The sequence below is a fragment of the Apteryx rowi genome, unplaced genomic scaffold (genome assembly GCF_003343035.1).
Source record: "Apteryx rowi isolate R43461 unplaced genomic scaffold, aptRow1 scaffold_43, whole genome shotgun sequence".
Taxonomy (NCBI): Eukaryota; Metazoa; Chordata; class Aves; order Apterygiformes; family Apterygidae; genus Apteryx; species Apteryx rowi.
Window position 1 is genome coordinate 472,970 of NW_020450683.1, and position 17,297 is coordinate 490,266.

At 51.1% G+C, this 17,297-nt stretch overlaps 1 protein-coding gene across 1 annotated transcript; it reads left to right on the forward strand.

Moving 5' to 3' along the window:
• The first annotated feature begins 2,579 nt into the window (after positions 1-2,579).
• LOC112971190 (connective tissue growth factor-like) lies at positions 2,580-15,091 on the forward strand. The gene is made up of 5 exons (XM_026076357.1): positions 2,580-2,738; positions 7,946-8,159; positions 11,701-11,952; positions 12,215-12,423; positions 12,537-15,091. Exons 1-5 carry the CDS (start codon positions 2,676-2,678, stop codon positions 12,846-12,848), a joined length of 1,050 nt encoding a protein of 349 aa, XP_025932142.1. The 5' UTR covers positions 2,580-2,675; the 3' UTR covers positions 12,849-15,091.
• Positions 15,092-17,297: the final 2,206 nt, after the last annotated feature.

Below are 17,297 nucleotides of genomic sequence, written 5' to 3' on the forward strand. Positions count from 1 at the left end.
CTACTTGAAGAAGGTAGAGCTTATCTGGCTGGGCTTCTCTTCTGATTCATCTCCAGGAAAGAGGAAGCCACTTGTGTATTTTGAGGGCCTCAATAATTCATTCATCTTACTTAGTCTAAAAGATATTCTCTCCTAATGGTGACTTAGTCTGGGCTTATTGGGAGGGGGGAAGGTTTATACTTCTTGCCAACCTCCTGCTCTACTTTGTTCAGCTTGCTGTAAGAAGGTGCCTTTGTGGCAGACTTCTTCCAGGCTATGAGAGGTAAGATGGGTTCCTTCACCCCCAGAAGCCCTTGTTTGGATGCTCCTGGCACTTTGCAGTGAAGGGGCAAGGTGTTGGTTTTGTTATTTAGTAAAGGGGCTAGAATGGATCCGGCCACTCCTCTCTTAGCAGGGAGGGGAAGACAGCTGGCTGGCAATGGCAGAGCTAAGGTGGTTTGTAGGGTAAGCAGGACTGTGACTCAGTATTTCCCTTTGCTACCATTCTGGAAAGCTGAAAGCATCCAGGTGGATGATGAGCAGCTTGGTAAGGATGTTTTATAACTGAATTATTCTTTATTTTTGTTGTTTTAGGTGGAAACTTAACCAGCCATCGTAATGCTCGTTTATCTAGTGTTGAATTTTCCCACAAAACTCCTGACAAGTAAGTGAGTATTATGATTGTGGTTAAACGGTTCATTCAAGGTCGTGCAGCAGGTTTATGTTAAAAGCAGAATTGGGAAGACCATGGCTCAAGGTCCAACTACTCCTTCTTGGACAAGGAACGATAAATGAATCGAGCCATACATCAAACACACTCCTTTTAGAAAAGACACAAATATAACACCTTCAAATGCCCCGTGTGGTTTGGAATTCAGCTGTGGCTTGTATCCATGCTCTGTGAGGAAAACGAGAGCAGAGGTGTGTAGCACTTTATCCCTGTCTCGTTTATGAGCAGTGGGAAAATGCCTGGCAAAATGTGAGCAGCTAATTTTAGGCAACAACATAACTTAAAGTGCCAAGCCTTCCAAAAAGGGAAGGAATCCATATCCAGGCAGACTGCCTTTAGCTCCAAACTGCTCGAGGGCATTGGATGTTTATGCTACCTCCAGTATATTAATCTGTTGTGTGGAGACATAATCCTTCGTTGTGACATTAGAGGTAGCTGTTACGGAAATGATTGTGAAATCCCTCGTCTTATTGAAGAGGAGAAGAAGGAGGTGCATGTGAGGTGATTTGCACTGTGCTAATGCTTTCCAACGCCAAATCCCAAGGGGCTTCCCAAAGGCTAATTAATTAAGAGTGAGAATTGTTTGTTTTCAGCCCTGGATGAACAGAGGCATGGGAAGAGGGGAAGCTCAACTGGTATTGCATAGGGACCTAAAAGGACCCGAATAAAATGCAGCGCCTGGTTCTCTGGTAACAAGCCCTACACTTGGAGGCAGACAGGAAGGAGGCTGAACGTAAATGACCCCCTGTTGCACTCCCTATATTTTTCTTGTCTCCCGTCCTACTTCCCAGCACACTCCGCTTGGATGCGGTAGGGGCTCAGTGCACTCTGTGCACGCTCCTGCCCCATGTGCTGTGCCTGGAGCTGGAGGAAGGCAAGACACGGCTCTTACAACACTTTGACCCTGAGAAGGTCCCTGACTCAAAGGCATGGCTCCATCCTTCTAAGGCTGCTTCATGTGCCCGCATGGAGGATCCCTGTCCTGTTCCCACCCCAGGCCAGCAAGGGCTAAGAGTGCCCTCTGCTGCGCTCGCTCTCCTCATCCTTTCGTGGCAGCATTCTGCTTGCTCTTTGGGAATAAACAAAACAACTCTTTTCATTTAAAAAACCAACTCTTTCCTATTGTAAAGGTCTCTCTTAATGAATTGCTAGCTGTGCAGGAGCCTGGTTATGTATTTCAGCAGTAAACAGAAAAGATAATGCCCTGGGATGTGAATGTGTGATATCCTGCCTTGATTTTTGAGGTGTAAATAAAACACTGTGGGGAACTGCTGTCCTTCAACAATAACCTTTACCCTGTAGCTTTTCATGGCCTTGGAAAACAAGCAGCTCCTCATTGCGGGAGTCCAGACATCAGTCTCTGTAGTCATGAAGCTTTCATTCCTTAGAGCTGGCAGCGCTGCGAGTGCTGCTGATGCACAGGCAGTTACAGTACTTAATTGCTCCCAACAGTGCTAAACTTTCCATCTCTCCCTCCTGTTCAAAGGAAAAAAAAAATAAAAAAAATTAGCACCACAAAGCTGTACTTATTTAAGTCCTCAGCTCTCGCAGCCAAAAAGGAATGGATGTAGGTAGGGAAAGAGGAGTCAAGGAAGCTGTTCCAGGCTTCATACTTTTGGAATTAGAGGGAAGAATTAAAAAAAAAAAATCATAATAATCTTTCCGGAGCTTTTTACTGGGATTTGATTTACCCGCGTGGAATGTAACCAAGCTGCGGGCTCCACCAGCAGCCCCGTAACCACCAGGGCCACAGGAATCTGCTCATGTTCCCTGGAATTTGCACCCATTTTGGGTTGCTTTCCAGATTGTCGCTCAAAGGCAGGGCACGCCCCCTCCAGGAGGCTATTTAAAGTGGAGCTGATGTGCAACTTTCTCCAAAGAGAGACAAGAAACTCCGAAGGAGAAAGGGAGCGAGAGAGTGAGTGACTCGGTCGGCAGCCTGAATCCCCCCTTCTCTTTAGTCAGGATGCCTGGCAGCTTGGGGACAGTGACCTGGACCCTGTTCCTTCTCCTCCTTCCACCTGGCTGGGTACGTATTGCACCGCAGCAGCTCTCTTTGCTGGCTGAGCATTGCAACTTCTTGCTTTGATGCATGCGAGTGCTTTGGGCTGAGTAACTCCCACGGCGGCCACCTGCCTCAGAGGGGTTTCGAGAGAAGTCTGGCTTTAGCAGAGCAATGCAGATGCGCTGTGTAACTAAATCGTGCTCTGAGTTGCGCCGTGCATAACGCCTGTCATCTGAGGATCTCGAAGCCCTTGGCAACTGTGAATGGATTTTGTTTCACTTTGCTCTTGTGAGTTAGAAGCCAGCCCTGGTTTACAGGAGGGAAGAAGAGAGCAGAGAGAGGTGAAGTCACCAGGTTTATGGCACTGCAAGGAATAAAAATCTCCCTTCCCATTTCCTTACCATCACTGTCCTCCGCYGGCTGCTGCTGAACCCACCCACCCATTTGTTCCCAGAAACGGTGATCCTGAGGAGGAAATTAGACTGCAGCCTCTCTGGGGCAGGGTTTGTGTCTGCCTGTGTGCTAGTGCGAGAACTTGCACAGAGCAGCTCTGATTTGCTTAGGACTTTTGTGTGCTACGGCAGTACCAATAACATTGTTGCAATCATTAACGTATCTGTTAAAATAAGATTTAAATTGCAGTAAGTACCTTTTGGATCAGTGAAGAAGGCAGATTCGCACTCTAAGCCGCTGTGCTGAGTGAGGCTTGTTGCACTGATACACGCAATGAACTACTGGCTGATGGGATCCGTTTGATCGTTCCTCGTGGCACACAGAGATGTGCCGGCCCCTTTCCTGCCAGGAAGCGTGTTCTGCGCGTCTAACGCCACGGTGATGTCAGGGTAGTTCCTGGGGTATGCGAAGGTTTTCTGGTTTCTTGCCCTGACCCAGCACTGGCAGCATCATACTAGCCTTATAAACGATAGCAGTGAATCTCATCACTGTGATGCTTTATCAGTTATCCAAAATGAGGTCATTTTTTCCCCTAACTTTGCTGAATGCTTTGAAACGGGACTTTTGACTTTCTTCTATTCCCAGCTCGGAGAGGGAAGTCATGTTTAGCGGATAGAGCAAGGGGATGAGAGCTGCTACTCCTGAACCCACCTCCCACGTTGTTCAGAGGTGAGAATAGGATCGGGATTCCTGGGCGTTAGTTTTAGCTCTGTGCAGCTCTTACAACCTGGGCAAGTCAGGTCGTCTCCGTGTCTCTGTTCTCTATGTGCGAAGCAGGAGTAATGGTTCTTATCTCTCACAGTAGGCTGTTGTACAATGTACTGCAGCAACGTTGGGGAGGTGCCTTGAGATGCCGGGATGGAGGGAGAGCAGGTACGATCCATGGTAATTCAGTGTTTGGAGTGTGCGCATAGCTGTGTTTTGACTCCTTTAGGCACTGCCAGTCTTGGAGCGCAAAAGAGAACCAATTACGTATTTATTAGATTACCTCGCAGCATTAACGCCTGGCTCCCGAAGCTCTTGGCGAACAGCTAGCTCAGCTTCACAGCACTCCTTTCCCAGCCCTTCGATGGCAGTCGTGAGCCCCAACACATTTCAAAAGTCCTCTTTAGTTTGGCCCTGTCAGCTGCTTTCCTGGGCTCTCATGGACATGGGTGACCGATCAGAAGTAAGGACTCCTCCATGGCTGTGCCACAGGACCCCTGCAGCCACAGAGATGCGAGCTCGTGTCCCCCACTCATGCCTTCGCGAGGGCGTAGGGGGGAGAGGTTTATATGAATATGAAGCAGAAAGAATGTGCTCACCCTTTTTTTTTTTTTTCCCCTCCCCAGGTAATTGGGTTTCAGCCTACAGTGCTGGCAGTTGGGAGACAGCTTGTTTTGACTTGTCGGCTGAGCAGATGGGACTTGGGAGTCAGTGATGGAGAGTAGGTGTGGAGCACAGAGATGTGAGTCCTCTAGTCAGGCTGTGTTTGCTCCAGCTGTGGCTTGGCCATGGCTCAGGGCTCCTGGGAGTGGCAGATTCATGCGTGATCAATATGAGAGCTGCCAGCAAAGCCAGGAGCAGGGAGAGTAATATTCCAGACTTTAGCCCTTTCTTAAATCTGTAGCCTTGATCTGTCATGCTGGTTCTGTTCTGCTGCTCTCAGAGTTGATGGGAGTATATGGTTAACCTCAACAGAAACAAGATCAAGCCTATAGGGAATCTGAAGTGTGGACCATGCTCAATCRAGAGTAAAAGAGTGTAATTTTAGTAGACACTTCTAAGTAGATTCTCTCTGCCCCCAGGTCTGTGGCATGTTATGTGGAAATGCTGGTCCTCACGTTATGTGTGGGTCCGTAGCAAAGCCCTGAAGGTGAGCCCCTGCAGTTCTTTGGGCGATTTTCCCACTGTATTGAAACAACTCCTAGAAGCAGTCCTTGAAAATAATACAGGGTGGAGGGTGCTCCATGCAGAAGGCAATATAATCCGTTATTTCACCTCTTTGAAAATGCTGGGAGAGCAAATTAAGTAAAGGAGCACTCTAGAAAGTTGGTTCAACACTGACTCTCTACCAGCTGTTCCCAACTCAAGAAGTTCCTCTTGCCAGGCGGTTATTCGGTGTTGAGAGTGCATGAGGCCAAAAAAGATTTCAGCTCATTCTTTGCTCTCTCAGGCCTGTGAGAGGAGCAGGAGTTATAAATAGCAAGAGCTGGCTTTGCTCAAGGGAACGGGAGTCCCAACACATCCTGGGGCCAGGTGGACTGGACGATGAAAAGAGGCACATCCCAGCTGACTGATTGGAAAATCTCTAAACATTAAAGAGCCCTGCAAATATGGATGATTTGGGCCTTTGAAGCCATGCTTTTGCTCACAGATGAGGGGAAATGAGACACAGAAGAGGTGTGTGGGGGGCACAAAGTCACCCAGCAGGTCTCTGATGCATCTGGGGCCAAAATCGAGATGTGCTAAAAGTGGCCATAATATGAGGCAGTGAAGCTGGCTGTAAACAGAAGGTAAAACCAGGTGGTCTAGTTCCTTTGAGTGAGTTCTCAAAGGAAATAAAGGGGAGAAAGAAAACCCGGTTGGGTTTAATTCTCATGTGTTCTATGTTATCCTGACAGAGGTTGTTTTGGTTTGTTTCCTTTTCCAGTAGGAGAGAGATTCTGAGAGTGTTTCTTTATATGGCATGTGGCTGACACTGGGTTGGAAAATGCTTCCTGTTGTTGTTTTTTCAGTGCACAGATTACATCTTAATAGAGGTCCCATGTTAGAAAGGCTTTGCCCCTTTTCAGATCTCGTGTACCCACCACCCTCCTCATTCATGGCTGAATAACATGTCCCCCTGGCAGCCTCAGCAGTTGCCCGTGTGAAAACCAGTAGGAAAGCATTTCTGTAATTTCTAGCATCTTTTAATGCACTTTAGCAGTTGGGGAGAGATCCACATGATGTGCCGGCTCCCAGCAAGCGGTCCTAGCACTGCAGTCCGAGAAGAGCTGGGCTACAGGCAGTAGGGGCTTATTTCCAAAAAAGCTTTGCGCTAGGAGTTTTCAAGGGGAATTATACTGATTCCTTCTGAATATGGTAAAGCTCTGGGAGGTCTTGTGAGCGAAGATTTAGACTGATCCCTGTCCTGTGCCATACTGTGTTAATAGTTACGAAAGTATAAAGCAGTTGGCATCTTCTGACCCCACGTGACCTAAAGTTAGAACAGCTGTTTGGAGCAACAGTCGAAACAGCTGGAAGAGTTTTACTACTGTTATTGGTGACAAAACACAATATCCAAGGAAGCTGTTTCACAGGCGAGGGCTGGATGGGATATAACAAGTGCAAACAGAGCTGTAGCAAGATTTTATTTTATTTATTTATTTTTCCTTTGCTTCCTGGATCTCTCTGTTCCAGGTGTCCCCCTCTCACCTTCCCCCAGGCTTTCTCCAGCTGCAGCTCTGCAATCCCTCTTGCTGGGTGGCAGCAGCCAGGTCTGGCAGCAGAGCCGCAGCGTGTTTGCCCTGTTGGGCGCTTTCCCTCTCACCCCACCCTGGCTGCGCTTCTGAGCGTGGATGCGTGTGTTGTGCAGGAGCTCACAGCAATACGGCATCTCAAAACGTTTTGCAAGCATCACCTGCTGTGCTCTGCGGGCAGGGGTCGGATCAGCCCTGCGCCAGCAGCCACCCCTGGGGTGGGAGCTGGCCGGTGTCTAGCCGGGCGCAGCATGGGAACGCTGGGAACTGGAGTAGTGCCCATCCATCCCTCTGAAACTGCATGGAGAGTTTTGAGGAGCAGAAGCTGAATGGGATCCAGGTTTGAATGAGCACCCTGATTTTTTCAGAGGAGATATAAGAGGCTCTTTAGAGACCATATGCTGTGCACCTTTAACAGTCGTGGTTTTCCATCTTGCCCAAATCTGGGTACATCCAGAGCTGAGGCTGATGTATCTGTTCCAAGCTGGTTCCGGACAAGGATGCCACATACTAAACCACTGGCAGTGTTTGAAGCATCCTGCTTTTTCCAGAAAAGGTGACCCTCCTTCAGACATAGTCTTGCCTCTGTTTGGTATCTGAAGGGCATGAAAGCCAAGGGTGGATTTCGGGAGGTGGCCAGCGCTTCTGAAACACTACCAAGCTGTAGCAGTCCTGAGGGACCCAGCTGTAGATTTGTAAGGTCCCAAGGAAGGTTGGTTACATTATGTTTCCCAGAAAGGGGAGGAGGAGAGGGCATATCTCTGGAATTACTGAAGAAAGCATGAGGTCCAAGGGACAAAATGGGGCTTGGGAAGTTTTGGTGTGGTTTTCAGCTCTGTCAAAGTCCTGCTGGCTGATTTTGGGCAAGTTGCTTCTCTGTGTGTCTTGCTTTTTCCATCTGCAGCCTGTGTCTAATGGTGCTACTGCAGAGTGCTTTGATGTTTTCTCCTGAACAGGGCTATGTAAAAGCTGAGGATTGCTTATTATTAATAATTACTATTTTATTGCTTCCAGGGAAGAGGAGGGCTGAGCTGTGCATGGGACTCCAAGCTACTGCTTGCCCTGTTTGTTTTGGCCCTGCTTCCTAGAGGCACCTTTATTCCTTGAGCTTCAGATAAGCTAGGGATGAGAAAAAGATTAGTCATGTGAGTCCTCGGGAGCTGCATGCACAGCCTCTGCCACAGGGCTCGTTGGCGGAGGGAGAAGTAGATCTTCATGCTCTGCTAGCAATGGTCTTGGGGATGACGGGGTGTCTGTGCTTGAAACGGATTCATGTTTTTCATTTCTCTGTCTGGCTTGCGGGAGACTCATCCTCTCCATGGCTTGTGTGCTCTCCAGGTAGAAGCGCAGCCCTGCACGTACCCCTGCCGGTGTCCCTCCCAGCCTCTGCAGTGCCCTGCTGGCACCAGCCACGTGTTGGATGCCTGCGGTTGCTGCAAGGTGTGCGCCAGGCAGCTGGGCGAGCTCTGCTCCCTTCAGAAACCCTGTGATCATCACAAGGGACTCTACTGCGACTTCTCCAAAATCCACAGAGGCAGCGGGATCTGCTTAGGTGAGAACGGTGTGTTCTGTTATTGTGCGGTTTGCTTGCGGCCCCTTCAGTCCTCTGCCTGCAGACCTCCCAGAAACACCGCGGTGTTGGCAGAGCTTCTCGCGGTGCTTAAACTCGGAGATTGATCCAGCGTCACACTGAGAGGTCTGTTCCACCCCTGCGAGCCAGCAGATGCGCTCATACTGATGCACACACAAAGTGTTTTCTTCTGTAGTGAAGGATGTTTCCAAAGGCACGTAGGGGAGGTTGCGACTCTCCTTCATCCTTGTGACATTGTTACGGGAGATCCTATAACCCGGCAGTGCCTGTGGGTAAACGTCGGCAGTTAGGAGTTTTATTGTAGAGGACTGTTGCTTTTAAAATCTCATTGCATTGCACTGGAGACTGGCATTTTGCACTCTGCTTACGTGCAAGAGGCATACCCGTATTTCTGGCTTTAGCATGTGGGTAGAAACAGCTAAACAACTCATTTGCAAAATAGTGTGTATGTAGAAAATGAGAATTACTGTGCCAGGTAACTACAAATGCAAACCTGCTTTCTCTAAATTAATTCGGGGGCTTCTTTTCAGTCAGAGAAGAAAACTGTTTCTGACTTTCGTTGTTTAGTTATCTGTTAATCTGTTTAATTTTCCTCCTTCCAGTTATTGTGACCTTTAGAGGCCRTTGCATGAGCTTCCCGTTACTTCCTGTAGGAATCGATACACCTAAGAGCTGATGACTGAAGCTTAGTAAGGTGTATAGGTGTAATAATATCCAGCAGCTGTAAGCTAGTTAAGACTGGAAATGGGGTGTATGTTTGTAACAGTAAAGGTAGCTAAATCATTGGAACGATTTACTCGGGAGCASAGAGGAGTCTCCTTCCTGAAGACTCTACATGAGGACTGGACATCTTTCTAAAGTGCCTCACTTTCACCGTGAGGTATGGGCTTGATGCAAGGATTTTTGGGTGAGATGATCTGGTCTCTTATGTCGAAAATCAGACTAGAAGATCACARTGCTCCTTTTTGCCTTTAAATGCAAAATTAAGGTTTTTATGGCAAAATTTCCAATTGACTTATAGACTATAGACCAGGATATCTCTGTGTATTGAAAAGAGGATTTGGGTCGTAGTGTCCTTGGGTGATGTTTTTGTAATGTTTACCTTGATATCTTGAAAAATGGGGACTTTTGGGGGCAGTAAAGGATGCTGAGAATGTAGTGATAGGTAGAACAAAGGGAAAGATCTGCTTTTGTGAAGGGAGAAAAGAGGACTTACTGGTATCCACGTGAGAAAGATGTGATGGGAGCAGAAAGGAACAGAGGAGTGTTAAAACCTCAAGGGAAAAGCTTGTAGACTGGGTACCAGCCTGAAGGCAGTATCAGAAGAGGCAGAAGGGGAACTGTCAGAGGGAAAATTATTATGTATTTGTTTAACACTAACACAGTACATAGCACTTTATATACTGCAGCAAGGGAAGAATTCCTCCCCGGAGACCTCAGAGTATCGGAAAGGTCGGGAAGATCCCTTGGTAACTCTGAAGGGCGAGAGCCCACGGGAGTAGGGTGGTCTGGGTGGGCGCAGGGAGCTTTCAGAGCTGCAGCGGCCGGAGCCGCTCTCTTGAGCTCTGCCGTATTCCTTGCAGAGGAGGGCAAAAGTCTCCTTGGCTGGAATTGGTGTCTGGAGGCAGGAAATGCCAGTGGTGCCAAACGGAGCTGGTAAATAAAGAGCCCTCTCAATCCGCCAGCGCGAATCCATTTTGGTGCTTTAATTGGATCAGGCCAACAGGAAAGTGAAGTCATTGTAAGGTAATGAAAAGCATGACTGAATGATTGAATTTTGAAAACATAATAAAAAGCTGGAGCAAGCTGCCATTCCTTGGGCGGGAAGGAGTGCTTCTGAGGGAACAGCATGATCAGTTCGAGGGCTTGGGCTAAAAACCAGTGAAAGGAGGTTTAAAAATAGGTATGAATGGCCATGTAGAAGGAAAGTGGACAGCTTCCACTTTGATTGGAAAAAGTGAGGATTTTGAAACTTCCAAGTAAGAACAGTAGGAGTATTTTTATACCAATGGCACTGAAAAGAGTTGCAAGTTGAGATCCAGCTCTGGTTAGAAACAAGGGATTAGCAGACCAAAAGGATTTGTGTCCCCTCAAGGACTAAGTGGAAAGGAATGAGGCTCTCGCTCGTTGTTTGGTCCAAACGCTTTCTGCCTGAGACAATGTTCCAGTCCACAGGCGAGAAGGACTAGGAGAAAATAGATCAGGTTTCCTGGTAAGCCTTCACAAGCAGCCAAGAATCCTTCATTTTGGTAACTTCCCAATAGAAGTTTGCTTGGATTTTTTTCTTTTTTTTAAGGGGTCAGAAATGCAGAAATCCTGTGGGCAACTCTGAGATTTCAACATTTCATTTCAGACTGAAGACCAAAAAAAACCCCAAAAACCCCTCAAGATTTCCCTGAATTATCTGGAATACTTGTTTGGATTTGTCAAAACTTTGCACTTTGATTATATCAAAATGTTTAATTTTGATCTTTATAGTATATAAAATAATTATCCAAGCAAAATGTTTCCCCCAATGGGTTCTGTCCAACAAGAATTTTGGTTTTGATGTGAGCTATTGTTAAGAGTATAAAGGAAACTTTTGATATTAAATTGAAATGGTTCAGTTGTTTCCCATTGAAAAAGTTGATGAAATTGGTATGGGCCTGGGAAACTTTTAACCAAGTAAGAGTTTTCTGCTGGAAGAATGTTCCACGGGAAAAATATTGGCCAATGCAAAATTACAAACTTCTGAGCATTGTTTGCACCTGCAGAGTGAGGATTGGTCCTATGCGTAAGATATTGTGTTTCTGTTTTGCTCATTTAAGTTTTATAGGGAAGGAGTGAAAGACTCGGAGGAGGGCTGCAGGTGAGAGATCTGGAGATCAGAATGCTTGAGCAGACAGGAACAAATAGAAAAAGTTGTGACTGGAAGGAAGAAGAGATTCATGTAACGCAGAGAAGCCAAAAAGGTCATAAACCCAATGTGTTATTTTCCTTTTATAGGTCACCTTTAGATGTGTGGGAAACCAACTGCTCGCAGAAGAATGTTGCCTTTTGATCTTGTAGGAATAACTAGGAACAAAGCCGCAGGTTCACGTATCGTGTCAGGAATGCGTCTTGCACAGCCTTGCTGACCAGGGGCCCTTGTGGAGTCTGGCAGGGAGAACTCTGACTCGGGAACAGGCTGTTTATAAGCTGGAGGGCTGTAAAGAGAAAGTCCCACTTAGCAGCTCATCTAAGTGGAGAAGAGGTTTCTCTAGTGAACTCTGGGAGGTCTGGCATGGCTAAAGCCAACTTCTAAAAAATCAATGTCAGGAATATCCTGGGATCCAGGGAGTCTAATACTAAATGCGCTAACTTTTTCTGTATCCAGCACTAGGATCACAGAGTCGAGGAGAGGCTGCACATGGGTGTTTGTCCCTCGTGGGGACATCAGGAGGCCCAGTAGCCCTATGAGGCAGAGGCCGTGCTGTCAGCCCCATACCATCTGCTCAACTTCTCCTCTGCCCCCTTCCTACAGCTCATGAGGGGGCAACTTGTGACCTGCTGGGCAAGATCTACCACAACGGGGAGAGCTTCCAGCCCACGTGCAAGCTGCAGTGCATCTGCATGGATGGGGCCATCGGCTGCATCCCCCTGTGCTCCGACGACCTGCGGCTGCCATCCCCCGAATGCCCCAACCCTCGGCGGGTGAAGTTTCGCAATAAGTGCTGCGAGGAGTGGATCTGCGAGGAGGGCGGTGAGGAAAAGCGCTTTGAAACAGCCATGGCAGGTGAGTGCTGGGCAGACAGGATGGGGCTGGGGAGGCGCAGGAGCAGCTGATCAGCATGTTGGGTGGGAGCTGTTTGCTAGGGGATAGAGATAAGCCCAAACTGCCTTTGGATTGGGGCTCTGCATTGCATCTTTGCCTCCTGTTGTCCTTTGCTGATGTCTGTGAAGTTAGGCCAAGTTGGGAGCAGCCCCGTGCACCAGCTTTGTGCCACGCTCTGTTCCAAGCCCTGAATGTTGTCTTGTATCTCCTCTGCGTGGCTCAGTTTTCAGGGAGACTCCATCACGAAAGCCAGAGCTGAATAACCTGCAGGAGAACTGCTTGGTGCAGACCACAGAGTGGAGCGCTTGCTCCAAGAGCTGCGGGATGGGCATCTCTGCCCGAGTAACCAACGACAACCCCCAGTGCCACCTGGAGAAGGAGACCCGGCTCTGCATGATCCGGCCCTGTGATTTCCCTATGGAGAAAACCAAGGTACTGGCTTGGGGAGAGGGGAGGGGACATGACACAGCGAATGCCAGGGAAGGTGGACCTTTYGTCTGACTCTCGCATTCTTGTTCACCCTTTTGCTGCTGCTCTCTCCCTAGAAGGGGAAGAAGTGTGTGCGGACCCCAAAGCCACGCCAGAGCCTCCACTTCGAGTTCTCAGGCTGCACCAGCAGCCGTTCCTACCGGCCCAAGTTCTGCGGGAGCTGCACAGACGGCCGCTGCTGCACCCCGTACGTCACCAAAACCGTGGAGGTGGAGTTCCGCTGCCCCGAGGGGGACTTCTTCCAGCGGAAGATGATGTTCATCAAGATGTGCTCCTGCCATTACGACTGCCCCCGAGACAATGACATCTTCTTGGCCACGTACCACAGGAGGATGATTGGAGACCATGTCAAGACAGAGAGGCAGTAGCCCTCTCTGTGCCAGCTCCACAGGCCAAGGTGTCAAGAGGGCTCTGCAGTGCTTTCGTGGCTGTGTCCCAGGACAATGCAGCCTCTTCCCCCTCTGTGAGGGGCTGTGCTCTGCAGAACAGCACCATTTGCCACCAGTGGCCTCAGTGGACTTGCTAACAAGCTAAGGCACRTGGAGGGAACAGCCCCATCAGTCCCAGGCTGCTGGCCTACACCTAGAGTTGTGCAARGGTCGGTGAAGGAATCTGTGCTGAGGTTCCTCAAACACAACCTGCACCATGCTGGGGAGGTGACCAGAAACAGGCCTGAGCTACAAACTTGATCCATGTTCCCAYAGATATGATGGGAGAGTGGATCAAAGCCATGTGGCTCCAGCCTGTCACCAGCTGAGAGCACAGTGGGTACAATTCCCCAAGGCCACTGGCCTGCCAGGACCATGCAGTGCACCCAGAGCGCGAGCCAAAGGGGAAATCCAGGAGGCCTGAGCTGATGTAGAGCTCTGCAGCTTGTTTTCTAGCAGAATGGGGCTCTGATGCGTGTTGATGCAAAGCATCTCARCAAGGAAAGTGGTCCTGGCCCAGTGCTGGGCTCATGCTGAGCCTTGCAAATATTTTTGGCTGATTGGATCCAACAAGTTGGCAAAGCTCTTCCCTATCCCTTTTGCCCACCTTTCTCCCTTCCACACACTTTTCCATCAGCAGCTTTTTTCCAGATCAGTTTTGCTCCTAGAGAGGCTGGTGGGTGACCTGTTCTCAGGGCAGCTTGAGGCTAGGCTGTCTGKTTTTTGTTTTTTTTTGTCTTGTGTGCCAATGAGGATGACAGCAAAAACAGAGGTACAAGGAAACAGCGAGTTGCATAGTGTCGTTGCAAGAGACCTAGCACAGCTCAGGGCTTCCTTCAGAAGATCTGAGCCTGGGAAGGACTTTCCTCATACGAGAAAGGATTCAGCCAGGCTGTAGCTTTGCTGCCTCCAGTGCTGACAGGAGGTGCTCAGGCCTGGCGACCATTTCAGATACACAGGTCCAAGGGGCTCTTCCAGCATAAAACTAGGGTGAGTCAGGCTGCGAGTCTGAGACATGTCCCCTGTGGGTCCTGATCATGTCAGCAATGATTACGAAAGGGGGCAATAAGAAATATTCAATTTAGAAGCAGTTCCCGGGTGGGAGATGAGGCTGGACTCCTCTGGCTTATGCGCTTGCAATAGAGTTGCAACTGCGTTTCAGCTCTGGAGTCTTTATTGCTTGTGGGTCATAAGTTGGGAGAACACAGTTCAGCTCGGATCTCCCTGGGGAGTTCGAGGCATGGGCAGGAAAAATCGTCCGTATTTGTAAGCAGAGCAGATTTCATCTGGAGTTAGTGAGACAGTGATGTGAAAAACTGCTTGGTGCTGGGGGTTCTGCAGCTGTGGGATTCACTTCTTGCCCCAGACCTGCAGAGTCTCACCACCATCAAAAATGTGCTGCTCGCCCTAATTGCCGGCCCTTGACTCCTGAACAGACCAACGCAGGAGCATCCCCGAGAGCACCCACCCGGCTGAGACCCAGCCAGCAGAAACAGCCCGCCCTGAGCATCTTGGCACCTCCGTGTCATCTCCGGAGACTCTCCATTACCATTTGGTCTCTGCTTGTTTTAGCAGAAGTGTCCAGCTAAGGGGCTGAGCTCCTCCATCCTTAGATATATTTCCTGCCTTCACCCTTTCGGTCGCTGGAAAGCGCGATGAATTCGTGTCCCAGCCGGGCAGCCGCAAGGTTTGCGCTGCAGCGCTGAGGCCTGCCCTGGCGCCGGCACGGCTCCCCTTTCGCGGCAGAGCTTCGTGTCAGAGGACGAGCCAAGCCGCTAATAGATGCTGCCCTTTGCATCCAGGCCGTAACTCGTCACCGCCGACTTGGACGCTGCCATGCCAGCTCGGGGCACGCGTATGGTATCAGCCCCTCTTTTCTTGCGCTCTCGGCCTGCAGATGCTCATGGGCCTTCAGCTCCTGTTACTTGTAATCAGTTTGAACTGTAAATAATTTATCTCTTGGTTTCTGATTTTTTTTTTTTTAAGGCCTTTGTACAGGTTTTGTATCCTTTTGTCCCCACCTTGCTTGGGCTCTTTTCAGGATGTAGATTCCCCCCCCCCCCCCCTTGCTGTCCAGTTCTGCTCTGAACTCTTTTCTTGCCCTTTACCTGCCTCCTGGGTGTAAAACTAAGCTGAGGGTCGCACTTTACTCAACACTAATAAATCTCTCTCTATTTTTTATACCCCTGCCGGCATCCGTCTGCGCGAGGCTCCTGCCTGGCCTGGCAGGACGCGCCGGGCGCGGGAGCGGGCGCTGGGGGAAGCGAGGGCGGTGAGGGGCAGGAGGCAGATGTGCAACGCCGCGGGGCCCCGTGCGCCGTGTGTCGGGACAAGCACGAGGGCGAGCGAAACGGGGGGGATTCGACGTTGCAAAACCGTGACTCCTGCTCCGGAGGCAGCGGGCAGTGCCCACCCTTCGCCACCTCTGCCTCCTTAATACCCGGTTAAAAATAACCCCGCAAGCAGATGTGGGCAGAAACCGCTGAGAACGGGGCCAGAACGCCAGGGGCTTTGGGGCGGCTTAACAGCTTATGGATTCATCACATTGACCGGAGCTTCCCTGCTTCCCCCCCCCACTGGTGCCTGCCGGAGCGAGGGCAGGGCTGAGGGAGGCTGCTCCCTCCCTCCAGACCTTCCTCCGTTCCCCGGAAGGGCTTTGGGATCCCCGGGAGAGGGCAGGGAAGCTGGGTGTCGGGATGAGTCCTCCTGAGGACCCCTGTCRCCCTACGGAGCTGGGCTCCTCGTTCATGCTGCCTCCGACTGTTCGTTCCCGCTGGGTTCCTGGGGCTGTTTCTGATCTGTGCGGATCACAAGGAGCAGGAGCAGAGCTGGGGGCTTTTAGCTTATTTATTGCTGTGCAGCAGCCTGTGCCCATTCCTCCCCCCTTCCAGGGGACTCGGGAGAGGTGACGCCCCTGTGACGCTGCTCCAGGAGGGTCAYGGGATGGGGCCGCGTGCCCCGGGTGCACCCCACGGCTCCGGGATGGGGAGGGGGACCAGGGGCCCCTTTCCCTCCACCACGATCCCGCTTGCTCGAGCGTCGTCCCTGGAGAACCGGGATTGAGGCTCAGAGCATGCGGCACGGTCGGTCCCGTCCCCAGGCCTGCTGGACGCTGCCGAGGTCTCTGCCCTCTCTGGGGACAAGCAGGGCAGTGGCACCATGGCAGCCCCAGGACCTGCCAGCACCCCGGGGGCCACCCAGAGCCAGGGCCTTACTGGGAGTACTGGGTGTACTGGAGCCATAGCACCGGGCTGCAGGGATGCCGGCAGCAAAGGGACGCTGGTGTCCCTGGCAGGTGTCCCTCAGGTGAGAGCAGTGGCTTGTGCTGCCCCCGGCGCCCCGGGGGGGCCCTGTGCACCCGGGGGGGGCCATGTCCCAGCGCCGTCCGGCTGCGGGGCTGCTCCTCCCTTATCGGCCAGGCCGAGGGCCGCCTGCGCCGCCGCGATAGCCGAGGCGTGTCCCGGCGTCCCGGCTGCCGGGGATAAGGCACCCTTTCGGGGCAGGCGGCCTCCGCGGAGAGGCCACAGCCGCGGCCCCACGCGCTGCCGGACGGACCCTTATCGGTCCTGGCCACGCTGCCAGGGGCACCGGGGTAGAAACAGCGGCGGGTGCAGCTGCGGCTTCCCCCCGGCCGGCACCGAGGCTCCGAGGTTACGGAGTTGGCGCAACGAATTGCCTTGATGCAACCCAAGCAGGAGGGAAAGAGGGTTTTTGCCCCACTAGAAAGAGACCAATAAAAAACAGGGGGGGAAAAAAAAATCTTAAAAAGTCTTTATTCTGGCTGTTTTGCCCCAAGAGTTTGCGGTGAATATTTGCACCCCCCGAGGGCCTGGGAAGCCAAAGCGGGACGCGCAGCTCCTGACACCTGTGGAATAAAAAGGGTTTCAAGCAAAATGCAACTCATCTGCTGGGGGAAGAAAGGAAAGAAAAAGGTGGGGGGGCACCAGCACCGGTGTTACCCCAAACCTGGGAGCGATTGCTTTGGCATCGCTTGACCCAGGCGCTCGCGGAGGAGCAGCGCRGAGCCCCAGCTGCAGAGGGAACGGCACAGCGCCCTGCTAGCTCGGCTCGCCCTGGCACAGCGGAGGTGTTTTGGGGTTAATTCTTTCTTTTTTCTCCAAAAAAAAGATCCTCTTCCCTTTGGAYGTGCCCCTGGAAGATCCCAGGATACTTTTGGGCACCCCTGGAGGTGCAGGGGGCCATGGGGAAGCTGCAGGGAGCAGGTGCTCCTTATATGGAGTGGTGATGTCACGACGGCGCTATGACATAAGGAGGGACCAGCCCCCGCGGTGATGTCACGCACCCCGCGCCACCCCATAGGGTGCCCCCCGCTGGGGATCCCCCCCGAGCCCCGCCTCCTCCGAGCCCCCGTGACGTCACGCCGCCACC